Consider the following 17,353-nt stretch of genomic DNA (forward strand, 5'->3'; position numbering starts at 1 on the left):
TGTCGAAGCACTAGGTAAGATGTTTTTAGGGTTCCGTACCCGAAGGGTAAAAATTACTAAGACTTTGCTGTAGTCGATCTCTCTGTCAGTCACCAGGCTGTATCTCATGAACCGTGATAGCTAGACAGTTGAAATTTTCACAGATTATGTATTTCTGTTGCCGCTATAACAACAAAGACTAAAAACAGAATAAAATAAATATTTAATTGGAGCTCCCATACAACAAACTTGTTTTTTTTTTTGCCGTTTTGACCCCAAGGTGCGCGAGTCCGACTCGCACTTGGCCGGTGACAGACAGACAGACGGACAGCGGAGTCTTAGTAATAGGGTCCCGTTTTTACCCTTTGGGTACGGAACCCTAAAAAACATCTAACATTTCCACAAAGATAGTGAAATTTAATTTTCACCTCAGCAGCTCGAACAAGGGTACTTTGGTTCTTAAAAACAGTGAGCAAAATGCGATTTTGCTCACTGAGTGAGACAAAATGACATTCAAGTGACCTTTATAGTCAAATGTCATTTCAACATGCGGGGTCTAATAAAAGTTCGAAATACTTGGGTTCTATTATCTCTGTCCCTTTCACACTGTTAGCAAAAAGAAACAGACAAAAAAAAGTTAAAACGACATTCAACAGTATATTCACGGTTTATAATAGACCCCCGAAAAACTTCAGACCGCATCGTTCCAAACCACGTACGAGTATGAATTCTTAATAATTAATAAATAAAAATAAAGTTTAAGATTTGATAAAAACTGATAAAATACTATATTTTATTGTACAATTAAAATAACGAACTCAAAAAATACACAGATCATCACGCAAAATTAATTATTTTACTTTTAAGAATTTCTACCATAGTTGACAAATAGTACGTATCCGCAATTCGGACCGTATCTTACAAAGATTTTTTTTACAAAAAAAGTTGTCGATTGAAGTGTACAGTTAATGTTTGTTATTTCTATATTATTTTAATGGAATTTATTATTACGTTTTGTTTTTGTGTTCCATTGCGGTAATTAAACTTAATTGTTTGTATATCTTAAGAAAACATGAGTGCAGGTATTAAGTGATGAACAAGGATTACATTTTTCAAGTTGTCTAATAGGTATGTTCTCACTGCGCTGAGGTGAAAAACGTTGTGTACTACACGAGATCAAAGTTATTTACATCTCGTGTGCTTTTGAGTCCCTTACTACGCTCAAGATTCTAAATTAGATTCACTCGCTACGCTCGTGAATCTATTATAGAATCTTTCGCTTGCACGGGACTCAAAATAAGCACTCGAAGAAATATCAAACTTTGATCACTTGTTGTACAAATAACTATTAAACTCCAACCACAAGTGTAAGAACTATAATTTTCCACGAACTAACTAAAAATAGTAAAAAACGTTAGACGGGGTTAATTTCTAATTAGAAACTTGCAGTTTCCGTCAACCTGCGTTCATTATAACTAGAATTTGCTCCAAGTTGAAACCATAACTCACTTTACTTCGTTGTAGTCGGTTAAAGTATGTAATTTTAGATGGCGGCTTCGTTCGACCCACTTTTATGTCAGAAATTAAATACGTTTAGTTGTTTTGTCTATGCAGTAGTAAACAAACAATAATATTAAAGGTATAATACCTAAACTTATAATATCTACAATTCACAAGAACATCTAAATAGTTTAGTTTAGTTTATTTATTTCATAATGATAAATTACAGTATAAATTATTCTTGCGCTAATCTATATGAATTTACATTATGGTCGTCAATAATGTAGCATGCAAACGTATACATAATTATAAAATCTCAACAATGATAATCAAAAAACAATACAAACTATTAACATATATTATTAGATAAGTTCAGAAATTTCAGAATAAGTAAATAAATAACGGAATACATGTCAAACAAAATATATATATATATATACGAGGGGCGTTCAAAATATTCTCGGTATTGATATCTTACAACCTCTTCTAAAATTTCTTTCGTTACTGGCCGCTAAGGTTTATTCATTGACATTAAAAAAAAGTATAATTCGAACCGAGATGTTCTTTTGTTTTTCTGCAATTGCTGAACAAACATGAACATCATGTGGGAATTGACAATGTTAACTAAATTAGAACATCGATGCGTGATAAAATTCTTGACAAAACAGGGTAAAAATCAAAAAACCATAAAAGAGGAAATGGATTGTGTTTACCGTGAGTCTGCTCCTTCTTTATCTACCATTCAAAAGTGGTCAAGCGAGTTTAAACGTGGAAGGGAGAGTGTTGAAGACGACCCTAGACCTGGCCGGCCTGTAGTAGCTACTTCACAAGAAAATATTGATAAAGTGGAAAAACTTATATTGGAAGATGGTCGAGTGAAGGTAAAATCTATAGCACAAGTAACCAATCTCTCTATTGGTACCGTACATGATATTATCCATGACCATCTTAATATGTCAAAAGTAAGTGCAAGATGGGTTCCGCGAATGCTGACTCGGCTTCAAAAAGACATGCGTGTAGCTTGTTGTTCCGATTTTATTGACCTGTGCGGTGAAAATCCTGATGAGGTGCTGCAAAGAATAGTTACTGGAGATGAAACCTGGGTTCATCATTATGACCCAGAGAGTAAACAAGAGTCCATGCAGTGGCACATTAAGGGTTCAGCTCATCCCAAGAAGTTCAAGGTCATCCCTTCAGCTGGCAAGGTCATGGCCACGATATTTTGGGATTTTGAAGGAGTATTACTGATCGATTATAAAGAAAAAGGTGTAAACATCACAGGACAGTACTACGCTAACATTCTACGTCAATTAAAGGATGCAATCAAAGAAAAGAGGCGAGGAAAGTTAACCAAAGGTGTTATGCTTCTGCATGACAACGCCCCCGTCCATACTGCTCATATTGCCAAGGCAGCTATTGTTGAATGTGGGTTTGAAACTGTTACTCACCCACCGTATAGTCCGGACTTAGCCCCCAGCGACTTCTTTTTGTTCCCCAATCTTAAAAAGGATCTGCGTGGAAATAAATTTTCCGATGATGAAGCATTGAAGGCGGCAGTGGAGGAGCATTTTTACACCAAAGATAAAAAATATTTTTATGCAGGATTAAAAAAAATAATTGATCGATCTTTTAAGTGTATGAACATAGGGGGGGAGTATATTGAAAAATAAAAATATCAAACTTTTCGTATTTGTTTGTTTTCATTCTCATACCGAGAATATTTTGAACACCCCTCGTAGTAGGTATCTCATAATGATCGTCATACTAATACTAAGAGCGGTAAGAATAATAAATCAGAACGAATGTCAAATAAAATCAATTTTACATAAACTAAGTATACAATTTCAAACAATTATTACAATTTTAATTCCATATATTCGTCCACTGAATACAATGGGTTATTCAATAAAAAGTTCCTTAGTCGACGTTCGTAATAAGTTGGGCCTATTACTCGCGGATTCTTACATGAAAGTGCCATGCGACGCGGCACTATTCGCAGTCTTCCCGTCGATCTGATTTGTTTGCCCATGACTTCGACACGTTTGAACAATACCAACCCATCTCAGTTTACCTCTACCTATTTTATATTTACCAAGAAGTTATTCTAAGATTTCTAAGCACCACTTGCACCAACCTACTAACCCGGGGTTAAGCGGTTAAACCGTTAACCCAGTGTCAAATTGTACTGGTAACCATGGTAACTCCATGGTCATTGGTATTCTTAATTTGTATGTCATGTTCTTTTTCATATTGGTGAGCAATAATAGTACATTACATAGGTACCTAGGGAGGTGAATTCGTGAATGCTCCAGACCGCAGGTGTTTGTGGCCCGAAACGAAGGTGAGGGCAATAAATATGCGATCTGGGGCTTTACGAATTACCGCCCGTGGTTTGTCTAAAGTTTTACTTCTTGCCTTGGCCAGAAATGAGATTTTCTCCTCGCGTAGCGGGGTGACGTAAAGAATATTTGTATTGTATTGTAACTCTAGGTTTAACTGGTTAACCCCGGGTTAGTGGGATGGATGGGAACGGCTAGTCCTGCGGGGAACACGTTAGTAACAGTTATAGTATTAGAATCATTACCTTGTGTAGAATAGACAGCGAACGCGAGCAGCAGCGCCACGCTCAAGATGGCGGCCATGGTTACAAGATGGCCGACGGTAAGGGCACTATCACATAACGGCTAGTCCTGCGGGGCGAACACATTCGCCGGGACCTGGAACAAGGAGAAAGAGGGCATTATATTATATATTATATACATCAAATTATATTTAGTAGTAGTATAAGTATGTATAGTTACTGAGTACCTACCCATAGTATAACTTTGCTTTGTTTTGGACTAGCTTGATCTAGTTCAGTGGTTCCTAACCTGGGGGTAATTACCCCCGTGGGGGTAAAACTGGTATTTTACGGGGGTAATAAGCTAACTGAATATAACAATACAACAAACGTACACGTTTTATTTTTTATTACCATTGAGAGGAGGGGTAAAATCAGGTTCCCTAGTTAGTAATAGGGGTGACCGGACTGAAAAGGTTAGGAACCACTGATCTAGTTATTATCTAAATAAGTTGTCCCCAAACATTTTATATAAAATATATTTTTTGTGGTCAACCTTTTTATTGACTTATTTTTTATTTTTAGACGGTTTGCGGTACAAGTATGTAGTGTAAGTACTTTAGTGGACCAAACCTAAACCTAAGTTTTATGATATAGGAAATATCTGGGGAATTTAGTCTAAATGTCATACGTAGGCGTAGGGTAGGAAGGGTCATAGCATAGAGGACATAATATACATTTCGGCCTCAACTATTTTTGTTTATGGCTAATAAGAATATGGCTTATAATAGTTATAAAGTAGTCTTTTCGGTAGAGTGTGGTTAATAGATAACAAAATCACCCATATTATTTCATCCCTTGTTATGGTTAAGCCATAAAGAAATATAAGAATAAATAACAATAAATTCGTCTATACATGGCAAAGTAAAACTACAATTCATACAAAAAGTATATTTAAAGCAAAAAGTATACTATAGTTTACCACGAAATGGTGGTACCGCTTCAGCATAATGCTGACCCACAAGTCGGCGCTGGGGCCCGTTTCTCAAAATCTTGTAACCTCTTGACAGCTTTTGTTAGAAAGGGACTTCCACTTGTATTACAAGTTACAAGCTTTTGAGAAACGGGCCTCTGGTCTTCCAGTGTAATTAGCCGTCTATAGTAAGCATAGAGAGTTCACTCCATACATCAGTATTGGTACCAAAACGCCTATTAATTTCGTAGTCGACATCTAGCATCGAGTAGCGGAATTATCAGTAATACTGCTACTTGACAATAGTTTTTGCGACGGCCGAAAATCGTGATTACCTTTGTATTAACAGTTTTGAATGATTCACGGTTAGTTTCACTAGACTTATAGGTAGTTTATTTTATTGAACAAATTTATTATATACCCAGTTAATGAAAAACTAAAAAAAAAAGACACAAATTACAACTAAAGCTTAAATAACATTTTAATATAAACTATCTTATTAAAATAAACTAAAACTACAAACAAATTAAAATTAATACTAAAATAAAATCTGACTTCTATATAAGGGATGTGAACCGTGATTACCTTTAGTATTGTTTGTACACTATAGGTAATCACGATTCATATCCCGGTCTCATCATCATCATCATATCCTACGCGGGTTAGTGGAATGGTGCAAGTTAGTTACTAACCAGACGCATCATCGTCATCATCATCTCCTAGCCGTTTTCGGCCACAGCGACTGCTTTCTACCGCTGAGAGCGTCGCTGGTGCGTTCTCAGGTGACTGACGTAGCCAATCTTTGCAGCAAATGTGCGGCCATACTCGCTGCAGGTCAACACCCCTCCGACGTAATTATATGTGATGGCCACAGGTGGTCTGGCCTTTAGCTCGTCACGCTTCTATATAATCTAGTATCTTTGTATACCTAGTTTGTATTGTTTTCGAGCTCCCAATATTTCGAGCTTAGTAAAACTAACCGTGAATTTTTCAAAAATAACATACCTACCTACTCGTAACTCGTAATCCTCGCAACTGACATACCAAACTGACATAAAGCACCCTTCAGCTCACCCCATAATGCCAAACATACTAATACTAATATGATTCAATAGATATACCTTTTCGCGTAACTTAGGGCCACATTAGGGCTGAATAACGAGTATTTATACTTGTATCGAGTTACTTTTGTTTCCCTATAAGCCTGTTGGTGATGGATAGGTGAGGAGCTAGCGCTTGGATTTATTTACTGTTTTGACTTTTTAGGGTTCCGTACCCAAAGGGTAAAACGGAACCCAATTACTAAGACTATCCACTGTCCGTTTTCGCCCTATAGGCCAAAGGTTCGGTTTTGGCCGAAACTAGAGCAAAACCGAACCGAAAAATCCGGCCAAGTGCGAGTCGGACTCGCGTTCCGACTCACGCTTGACTGCACATTTCTAATAGGTTTTCCTGTCATCTATAGGTAAATAACTATTTTGAATATTTTTTTCAAAATATTAGACCCCGTAGTTTCGAAGATAAAGGGGGTAATGGACTGACAGACAGACGCACAAGTGATCCTATAAGGGTTCCGTTTTTTTTTCCTTTTGAGGTACGGAGCCCTAAAAAACCAAAAAGTTATTAGGACCATGAATACTGATATTTTTCCCCTAATCCTAAATGCTAGCTCTTGAACTATAACAGAGGGCGAGCTAATGCAGTAATTACCAAACTCCGGTTCCGGTATTTCTGTCCCCGAGGCAGACACACAACTTTAATTATCTTCCCTTTGCGGACTAACCAAAGATTTTTACTGCAAATTACAAACAATGGATTCTACAAAAGAATTAATTTATAGACAAAAGTTTTGGCAAAAATTAAATTTTTGGTACAAGATTTTGTCGCTAACTGTACTTTTCTTTCCACAGGCAACTACGCTACGCTCGTGGTTCAATTTTGGAATCTTTCGCTTGCTTGGCAGTCCAATATTGAAATTGAAAATCTTTATTTCAGGTCTGTCGGCCCATATTATCTTAGTTTACACTGCTTAAAAACTAATATTAGTAGAGTACATAACTTGTAAAATAAATAAAATAAAATTAAAATATTAAATAAGTTAACTTAAGTTCAATTAAACTTGATTAAAATTAAAATTATAATTAAATATACTAAATCACTACGTAGTAGAAAACAAAGTCGCTTCCCGCTGTCTGTCTGCCCTATGTCACAGAATATATAATAGTACTTGCCTATGTACACTTAGATCTTTAAAACTACGCAACGGATTTTGATGCGGTTTTAATAGATAAGAGTGATTCAAGAGGAAGGTTTATGTATAATTTGTTAACCCCTGCGAAGCCGGGACGGGTCGCTAATATTGTATAAATAGTTAGTTTCCTAATCAATAGGTAAATATAATATAAATACACAAGACAACAAGACATCCATGACAAGATCCTAAAAGCATTTCCAAGTAGTAAAAATGACCGTTTATTTTTCACCATTAATTTCGACATGCCATCATTATTGTACCAACAACGTTGCCTAGAGGCACCCCTAAAACCGCTTTCACACTGTCCGGTACGATATCGGATGTCGGATCATACATACATAAAGTGTCATTCAATAGAAATTGCTAACTATGTAAACAAACCGCCATACTAAAATTGACACTAAATGTCAAATTACTAGTAACTTTTGTTTACATAGTTCGCAAGTTCTATTGAATGACACTTTACATACATATAATCACGCCTATTTCCCGGAGGGGCAGGCAGAGACCACGGATTTCCACTTGCTACGATCCTGACATACCTCTTTCGCTTCCGTTACTTTCATAACATACTTCATACACACTCGTCTGTTTAGGGTACTCATGACCTGGCCTTTCTTCAGGGTTTCCCCGATCTGATCGGAGAAAGTCCGCTGAGGTCTGCCCCTTCCAACTCCCTCCCTCCCTCCCTCCCTCCCTCCTTCTCCCTTATACACTCTCTTCGGCTTCGCACGGGTTAACAAATTAGGTATACATACTCGTAAACCCTCCTCTTGAATCACTCTATCTATTAAAAAAAACCGCATCAAAATCCGTTGCGTAGTTTTAAAGATCTAAGCATACATAAGGACAGACAGCGGGAAGCGACTTTGTTTTATACTATGTACTGATAAATAGGCATATTTTTTCCTTTTGGTTCTTTGTAATCGTATCCGACTTCCGATAACGGATCGGACGATATGAGCAAGCTCTTACAGACGTGGACTTTACTAAATTGGACGCCATGTTTATATTGTAAAGATAAAGATAAAATATTTTTTATTCGTGACGATCACAAAACATGCACGAACATCTATAACAATCTCGTTATTAGCGGTTAATACTGTTGGTAACTAATGGAACAATATTAAATACTAAAACATTTTTTTTTTCATACTATGTCGATAGTAAACTGGCTAACTACATTTATTTACTACATATATGTGACCTTGGCATGTGACTTAATCTTTTTAAATTTTTAACAAGCAGATACGTTTGCGAACGATGCTATTAAGCTTAGAATAAATTTAAAAGTGGAAAAGTTACTGCCTAGTGCCTACGAGTATATTACTGGATATTATATCCAGAGGCTGTGAGTTCAAGTATCACCCAAGGCTATTCTTCCACTTATAAACTTATTCTAAGCTTAATCTTTTTTTTATTAACGACAAACTTGCAATTTCTTCTAATGTAGATATCTATTTACTTAATAAGTATAAAGACGGCGAAGTCAAAAGCGATTCTTTAACCACTGGCGGCGTCAAACGGATGATTTATCGGGCCGACATCTTGTTTTTTGTTTTTACCTTCAGTCTTCGCGGAGTTGTGAAATGGTTGGCATTTATTTTTGTTTGTTTAATTGTTTTGTATTGTACAGTTCGGGTATACAGAAGTGTATTATTGTTCTCTTTATGATTTGTATAACATAAAAGCGGCCAAGCGCGAGTCGGACTCGCCCATGAAGGGTTCCGTATTTAGGGGATTTATGACGTATTAAAAAAAAACTACGTACAAGATCTCGTTCAAACCAATTTTCGGTGGAAGTTTGCATGGTAATGTACATCATATATTTTTTTGTTTTATCATTCTCTTATTTTAGAAGTTACAGGGGGGGGGGGGGCACATTTTACCACTTTGTAAGTGTTTCTTGCGCAAACTATTCAGTTTAGAAAAAATATTAGAAACCTCAATATCATTTTTGAAGACCTATCCATAGATATCCCACACGTATGGGTTTGATGAAAAAAATTTTTTTGAGTTTCAGTTCTAAGTATGGGGAACCCCCAAAATGTATTGTTTTTTTTTCTATTTTCGTGTGAAAATATTAATGCGGTTCACAGAATACATCTACTTACCAAGTTCAACAGTATAGTTCTTATAGTTTCGGAAAAAAGTGGCTGTGACATACGGACGGACAGACAGACAGACAGACATGACGAATCCATGAGGGTTCCGTTTATTGCCATTTGGCTACGGAACCCTTAAAATAGGTTTTTTTTTCTAATGGGCTAATTTGATGTCTTAGCGCCATTTGCACCATCCCACTAACCCGGTGTTAACCGGTTAAATCGTTAACCCAACCCTTTATAGATGCATAATTTAATTCTTAATATTTATTAATCCAGAAATTAATAAATGGCGTTTATATTCACACACACACACAAACAAACAAACACACACACACACACACACAAACACACACACACACACACACACACACACAGAGATCTATATATAGACAAACACTCGTACACATGCAGTTCACAAATAAAAATAATATATATATGTTAAAAGAGGCATAGCCATCTGTAAGTTTCAGTGTAACTCTCTGTACAATTTGTACCTACCAATATATAGCTTAAGAAACTAGTATAAGTAACGAAACAGGGTCCTGTAACACAGGGTTTCCTAGCTCAGGACACAGGGACGTGATTTACTGTATGTCTAAATTTATACAATAAACTTTTTTCATTTTTTCATATTGCGCATTGAAAACACGACATCATACAGCGTACGAACTGCAAAATTGCATGGACACATTATGGAATAATTCATTCAGATGGGCATTTATTTTTTCGGCTCGGTGTACAATATAAACAAAAACCTTTTAGCAAGGTATGTTTCAGCTCGGCACCATTGAAATTAATCCATCCGTTAACTCAATCCAGCCAACATGCAACTCATTCCTCAATTCCTCACTCCACTACCTCAAACTAGGGAATGTAAACCGGTTTTTATTTGTATGAAATCTCGGTTAATAACCGGTTTTTTCATACACTTAAAAACCGGTTTACATTCCCTGAACGCACAGAACGCACTACTCACTAAATCAATAAAATAAACACGAAAACAAATGCCTCCTCCGCCGTTCCTAACTCCATGGTCCTGTTTGTTTTTTTTCCCGCCCAGACATCTTTGATGTGTCCACGCCTATGTTCGTAATTTAAATTTACGGATGCGTTCTGAGAACGGAACGTATTTAACCGTTATTTCAAAAGGGCGTTACTCCAATACTTTTCAATCTTTTTAAAGTCCTTTTTCGTTGCATTTTGTAAAATGAATACAGGAAAGACATAAATGCATAAATGATTTATAAGGACATGCGCTTTTAGTATTTTAGCCATAATCTGGTCGCATTTCTTCCATAAATTTTTTTGAAAGGACGTATTTATACTATTTTCTTTACACTTTTAAGTCTTTTTTCGTCACAAAACTGAAAGACTCGACTGTAAAGTTCTTATAAAGACGGATTTTCTTGAATTTCCGAAAGCAACAGTACCTATTGCCATGTTAAGAGTAATTTTAATGTGGTAATTTCCCCTCAGATCTATCGGATATTTCATATTTATGTTAGTTTCCTTTGCTCTGAAGATGAACTGATTTTATTATAGGAATGTTGTAAGGCGTGATATTGCGTTACTTTGATCTGTGTTGTTTCGGAAGGCAGTTATCAACAAAATTATTGATGCGTAAAAAGGAAACAGTGGTTTTTAGGGTTCCGTACCCAAAGGGGCTATTCATAAATTACGTCATTTCAAATGGGGGGTGGTCTGGACATCGGATGATGGTAGCATGACGTAGGAGGAAACGGGGTCATTCGAAACATGATTTTTGGATGATTTTAGGGGTCAAAAATCGTCAAAAATAGATGACGTAATTTATGAACAGCCCCAAAGGGTAAAACGGGACCCTATTACGAAGACTCCACTGTCTGTCTGTTTGTCTGTCATCAGACTGTATCTCATGAACCGTGATAGCTAGACAGTTGAAATTGCCATTATAACAACAAATACTAAAAATAGAATATAATAATCAATATTTAAGTGGGGCTCCCATACAATGTGTTTTTTTTGCGTAATGGTACGGAACCGTTCGTGCTCGAGTCCGACTCGCACTTGGCCGGTTTTGAATATATAGTGTGTCAGAGGTCTGTTTGATTTCAAACATAGACAGAGAGAATCATACTATCTTTGTCTAACACTAGTACTAGCACCCGAAAGAAAAGGATGAGTATAGTTTTTTTTGTTCCTATTTACTGATAAGATTTGGTTGACCCAGTATTAAATGTTCTCAACTATAGCCGGTCAAGCAATTTTTTCAGTTCCTTCGCGCCTACATTTTTTTAATTTGCCGCTTTTTTCTACTGACGGAAACGGCTAGCTAGACAGACTATAACTACTGACAGCTTGGCGTTCAGTTAGGGTTGCCAGATCGAAAGGCGCTATTATCGGGAAAATATATAATATTTTCGGGGTTTTGGGACTTAAGTCGGGAAAAGAAATAACATTCCAATCAAAGTAATTGTATTAAAACAACGATATTTTACATTATTGGCACTACGTTAGCTGCTCTACCCAATCTCGCCACGCGCGCCCCGCCCGCACGCTGACGGGCTCGACGCGGGTCGCTCGCTCGCTCGAGCCCTCGAGGACAGTTCGGAACTTGAAATTATTGTTTTATGTATAACGTGAAGCTGTTTTTCGAGACAATTTTCACTTTGTCGGGAATCGGGAACACATGCTAAAAATCGGGAGAATCCCGCCAAATCCCGACCATCTGGCAACAGTGGCAACCCTACGTTCAGTGCATGACATTTGGAATAGAAGGTAGGAAATTCCTACTGAACATGTCTTGATCTCTTGGGAGAACCTTCCCCGTTCATTTTTCAAAACCACTCTTATACTAACGGAAATGTTTGGACATGTCTCGGACAGATAAAAAACAATTGAATAACGACAACCCTTCCCGCGGCTACTCGAAAGGGCACTGCCAGCAAAAAAAGAAAATGGCGGCCACATAAATCATTCGTTTTGACTGACGCGACATCGCTGGTTAAACGATTGTTGCTCTTGACAGTGAAATTGATTTTATTTATGGTTTATATTCATTTTTGTTGGTTGTTTGAGTTTAAGCTACTGTAAGAAGTATACCGATAGTTTATTGGTATAATGCGGTAACTTATTTTTTCTACTCCCGTACTTTTATTTGTCATTTAAAGGGTCGTGCACACACCTTTAAAACCCTACTTTATAGTTGTCAAGACAAGTCTTTAGTCTATTCCCCAAAAAAGAATTTCTGCATATATACGCAGTATCTTTTTGGCGATTTTACGATACTTCGTGTAATGACCACTTAATCAATCAATCAATCAATTTATTTTGCTATAATAAGGGTTGGTTTACAGGTGTTATTACAATGTTATGTACATTCCTTAATTAGCCATATTCTATAGCATGCAAAATATTCACAATTATTTACATATGTACAAATTCATTGAAAATTGACTAAATAACTGAATAATATTATATACCTAAATAATAAATATTTCTAACATTACATTACAATATTTATAATTTACATTTTATTTTATTTTATTTAAGCCTTTATATTACTATAGCAAAAAATCATTCAATTTATAGAATCTGCGTTCTAAAAGCCACTCCCGTATTTTTTTATTAAATTGGCTATCGGGCACTTCTTTGAGCTCTTGTGGTATTTTATTATAAATGTTTACACACATCACCGTACAATTCTTCTTAAATCGGCTTGTTTTTTGTTGTTTGTCCACCACAAGTCGGCAAGTCGGTTAAAAAATATTGAATTAAATACAGTGTTGCCAACCTTATTTTAAATGTCATTTCTGACAAATAAGTGAACCATAGACATGTTTTTTTAAATTTCATTCATTCATTCATTCTTTTCCCGCCAGTAGGTACCCTCCATTTTTGCTACTTCTTGAATTAAAAATATTTGTTAAATTTACAATTTTATTTGCAAGTAAGTGATTGATCGTAGAAAAAGTATTTTAAGCAACGTTGTTTAAGTGAGTCAAAAAATACTCGTGGCGTCTTTATTAACAATTTTCGGCTTCGCCTCAAATTGTTACTCACGCCACTCGCCTTTTTTGACCTCTCTTAAACAACGGTTGCATAAAATACTATTATTACTTTGTCTGCCGCGACTTTGTAGAATGATGACGATGATGATGATAATTTTTATCAATATAAAAAGTGCCCGATGTCCTTTTTCGGGGGCCTACCATAACTATCTCCATACTAAGGCCTACTGTCCACGGAAGCGTAGCTGCATAGACGCGTATTCGTCATTGTACGCTTGGTGTACGCTTGCTTGCAGCCTACATACAAAACCGCACAACTCTGTCCACGGAGCGGCTGACGCGACGTTGCCGCTCCGAGTTGTGCTGTGCGGTTTTGAATGTTGGCTGCAATCAAGCGTACACCAAGCGTACAATGACGAATACGCGTCTATGCAGCTACGCTTCCGTGGACAGTAGGCCTAAGTTTTGTCAAAATCGGTTCAGCGGTTTAAGCGTGAAGAGGTAACAGACAGACACACTTTTGCATTTATAATATGTGGATAAGCGATTTATAATACACTAACGACCCGCCCCGGCTTCGCACGGGTTACATAAAACTTTAACAAATTATACACTTAAACCTTCCTCAAGAATCACTCTATTGATAAGTGAAAACCGAATGAAAATCCGTTCAGTAGTTTTTTAATTTTTCTTCTATATCTTTCGCGCGAATTTCTTGTATAGCTTTCTATCAATAACTAATAACATAGTAAAGGTAGGTATTATAAAATGAATTTCAAAGATATTCCAGTACGGATATGATGGTCTTGTCTACGTGACAGCGTGATAAAACGGTGTCCGTCACTTTCTTTCCCACGGTGTTAAACAGTGACAGTTATTTTATCACGTGGATAAAGATGGATAAAGCTATCCATAATAGGCTGGCTGATGTCGTTTTGAAATTTAAAACATTTTTTTCTACTCCAGCACTTAAATGTGTCAATTAAATGACTGACAGTGATATCTAAAGCAATGTCATTTGAATGCTTTGTCTATAGGCTCATAAGATGACTGCTAGCAGTCATCTTATGAGTATAATACAACTGCTTTATTTTTTTTAAAGATACAAGTTCCGATCATCTTGATTGAAAGAGGTATGTTTTCATTTACAATAATAACTCTTTTTTTTTTTAAATAATAACTCAATTTTTTTTAAATAATAACTCTTTTTTTTAATAATAACTCTTTTTTTTTAATAATAACTCTTTTTTTTTAATAATAACTTTTTTTTTTAATAATAACTCTTTTTTTTAATAATAACTTTTTTTTTTTTTTTTTTTTTTGTTTTTTTTTTTTTTTTGCTGCAGCTGTCATAGAAAAAGTAATGTATGCAACAGCTCATAATTGGTTCTTAAAATTCTCGGGTCTTTTTTTACAAAACTCGACTACGTCTCGTTTTGTAACTTCGACCCTTGAATTTTAAGAACCCTTATTATATCACTGTTGCATAAACTACTATTAAAGCGGTTTTATAAAGAAATTTTCAGCATGAAATTATAAACTCACTGATTACTAATATACAATACTTGACACGTAACTCTTTGACGATATGAAATTAAACTTTAAAATTCCAATTCTGAACTATAATAGTAAAATTAAATTAAGCATAAACATACCTGCCACTCTAAGAAAAGAAGTAATTCATAATCAGACGTACAAAATAAATCTACCATCAATACCGAAATCATCAATAAGGTGCGTGAACCAGAGACATTTAAAAATAACGACTTGTATTCCTTATAATGTTACGTTACTTGTCAATGTTATGTGTGTCAAATGTAAACGAAAATAAAAAAAACTGCCAAATGGGGAAATAATTAAGTCGCTTAACTTCAAACTCGGGTAAAGGATGACTCATTTTAGACCGGGCCGTGTCCGGGCCGGAGCTTCCGGCGCTTCGTTTTCTATGGAAAGCATCACGTCATCACTTGTCATGTCATTGTCATAGAAAAGTAAGCGCCGGAATCTCCGGCCCGGACACGGCCCGGTCTAACGCAAGTCATTCTTAAATCCCTGTGTCAGATTATGCGATTTTGGTATTAAGAAAAGGTAATAGGGTAGATATTTGCTGAGAGCGTCGCGTCGAATGGGTTTACCTGAGGTTAAGCGACACAATTATTGTATAGGTTAGCGAATTTTGGCATAGTTGCTAGTTGTAGGGGATGGTGTTTTAGACAACATAATTACTAAACGTACTGATGGGTTGGGGACTGGGGTGATGCTATCGGCTCGGGGAATATAAAGGTCCCTTTTTTAAGTTTCTCGTAAATAACTCGTATTTCGTAAATGGCAATAAAATAGCAAAAAAACAAAAAATATGTTCTTTGGCTTCTCCAGAGTCAAGTAAGAAGATCTTTAGCTATGACTTGCTAATGCTATGACTTAGCTACTTCTAAAAAAGGTATTACCCTAAAAGCATTACAGACACTAGAGCGGAACAAAACACATGAATAGGGTTTGCACGACGGATCCGAAATGTATGGGAAGATCCGCGGATCCAGATCCGGATAATTTCATACATCCGGATCCGGATTGCAAACATGAGTCAAAAAACGAGTCCTCGGAGAGATATCTATCACCATTTTTTTAAAGATTGACTTGACAGTCTTTATAATCCACTAGTCTCTGGCCTGAACTGTATGAGTTCATAGCTGTTTGTCATTGACCCTATATCACAGTCCCATTGTTAACCAATCAGAGCCAATTGAACTGCCAAAAAATCCTATCTCACTAATAAACTCCTACTGAGATAAGATTTTTTGACAATTACTACATTTGTATCAGACGAATTGAGCCACAATGAATTTTAGACTTTAAAGTAATTTAAATATAGGTTATTTTTGAATAAAAATTTCCTGCACAGATAAGACTTTTCGACGATGGCTACAGTTGTACAGGCGTTTTAAGCAATTTTGAATTTTGGACTTAAAAATTGTTTGAATAGAGGTTATTTTTTAATAAAAGTATAGTTATTAGTAGATATTGATGTAGGTTGAAATTTTGAATGTTTATTGGTATAAATTGTGATTAAGGGGTTTTTTAGTGGTATTGAAAAGGGTACTTGATATCGTATTGATGAGTTCGAAATTGGAGAGTCATCTGATAGTTCGAGGTCCAAAAAAAATTCATTACAATAAAATAGGCACGTTAGATCATCATCATCATCATCCTGGCGTCAATCCCAGCTGTGCCCCCGCGCGGGGCGCGAGGACCCGGGGTCCGCCTTCCGACTCCTTCGTGTCCACTTTGCCCGATCTTCGGCGTCCCTGGTGGTGAGTCCGTTGGCACGCATGTCCTCCTTAACGACATCAAGCCATCGCTTCCTGGGCCGGCCTTTTCTTCCCGTACCGGAAGGAGGCGGCATGGCCAGGCATTTGTTACCCACGTAACTTGCCGGTCTGCGCGAGACGTGGCCATACCAACGAAGGCGGCACTCTTGCAGTTTGTCAGCGATGTCACGGACGCCAAGACTACCCCGGATGTGGGCGTTTCGGACGCGATCCTTGCGTGAAACTCCGCACATCCACCGCAGCATCTTCATTTCCGTGACACGCAGTTCCCGCTTGTGCCGCTCTAGTAAAGGCCAAGTCTCGCTGCCGTACAGAAGGGCAGGTCTAATGATGGTCTTATAGACCTGTCCCTTCAATTTAATCGGCATTTTGGGGTCACAAATAACCCCAGTCATCTCCCGCCATTTGACCCAGGCAGCGGATATTCGGGCTTTGACGTCGCTGTCGATGTCCCCGCTAGTGCTAAGTAGGTACAGATCCTAGGTACTTAACTTCCGTGCGCTTGACCATGTCCCCGCCTATGCGGACGGGTAGAGGATCTGTACTATTGCAGGCCATGTACTCTGTCTTCGCCACATTTAGTTTAAGACCGCCGTTCTCTAGCGACCCGAAAGCGAAAATAGGCACGTTAGATGTTGATGTAATAATGGTGTGGGTGGAA

General features: G+C 37.0%; 1 protein-coding gene across 1 annotated transcript in view; it reads right to left on the reverse strand.

Annotated features, from left to right (window-relative positions):
• Nucleotides 1-17,353, reverse strand: part of LOC134660520 (uncharacterized) — a 347,206-nt gene that overhangs the window by 311,748 nt on the left and 18,105 nt on the right. Inside the window, exon 2 of the mRNA XM_063516294.1 lies at nt 4,064-4,196. Within this exon, the coding sequence (XP_063372364.1) occupies nt 4,064-4,121 (58 nt within the window). The 5' untranslated portion in view covers nt 4,122-4,196. The remainder of the gene's footprint in view (nt 1-4,063; nt 4,197-17,353) is intronic.

This window comes from Cydia amplana, chromosome 27 (assembly GCF_948474715.1).
Source record: "Cydia amplana chromosome 27, ilCydAmpl1.1, whole genome shotgun sequence".
Lineage (NCBI taxonomy): Eukaryota > Metazoa > Arthropoda > Insecta > Lepidoptera > Tortricidae > Cydia > Cydia amplana.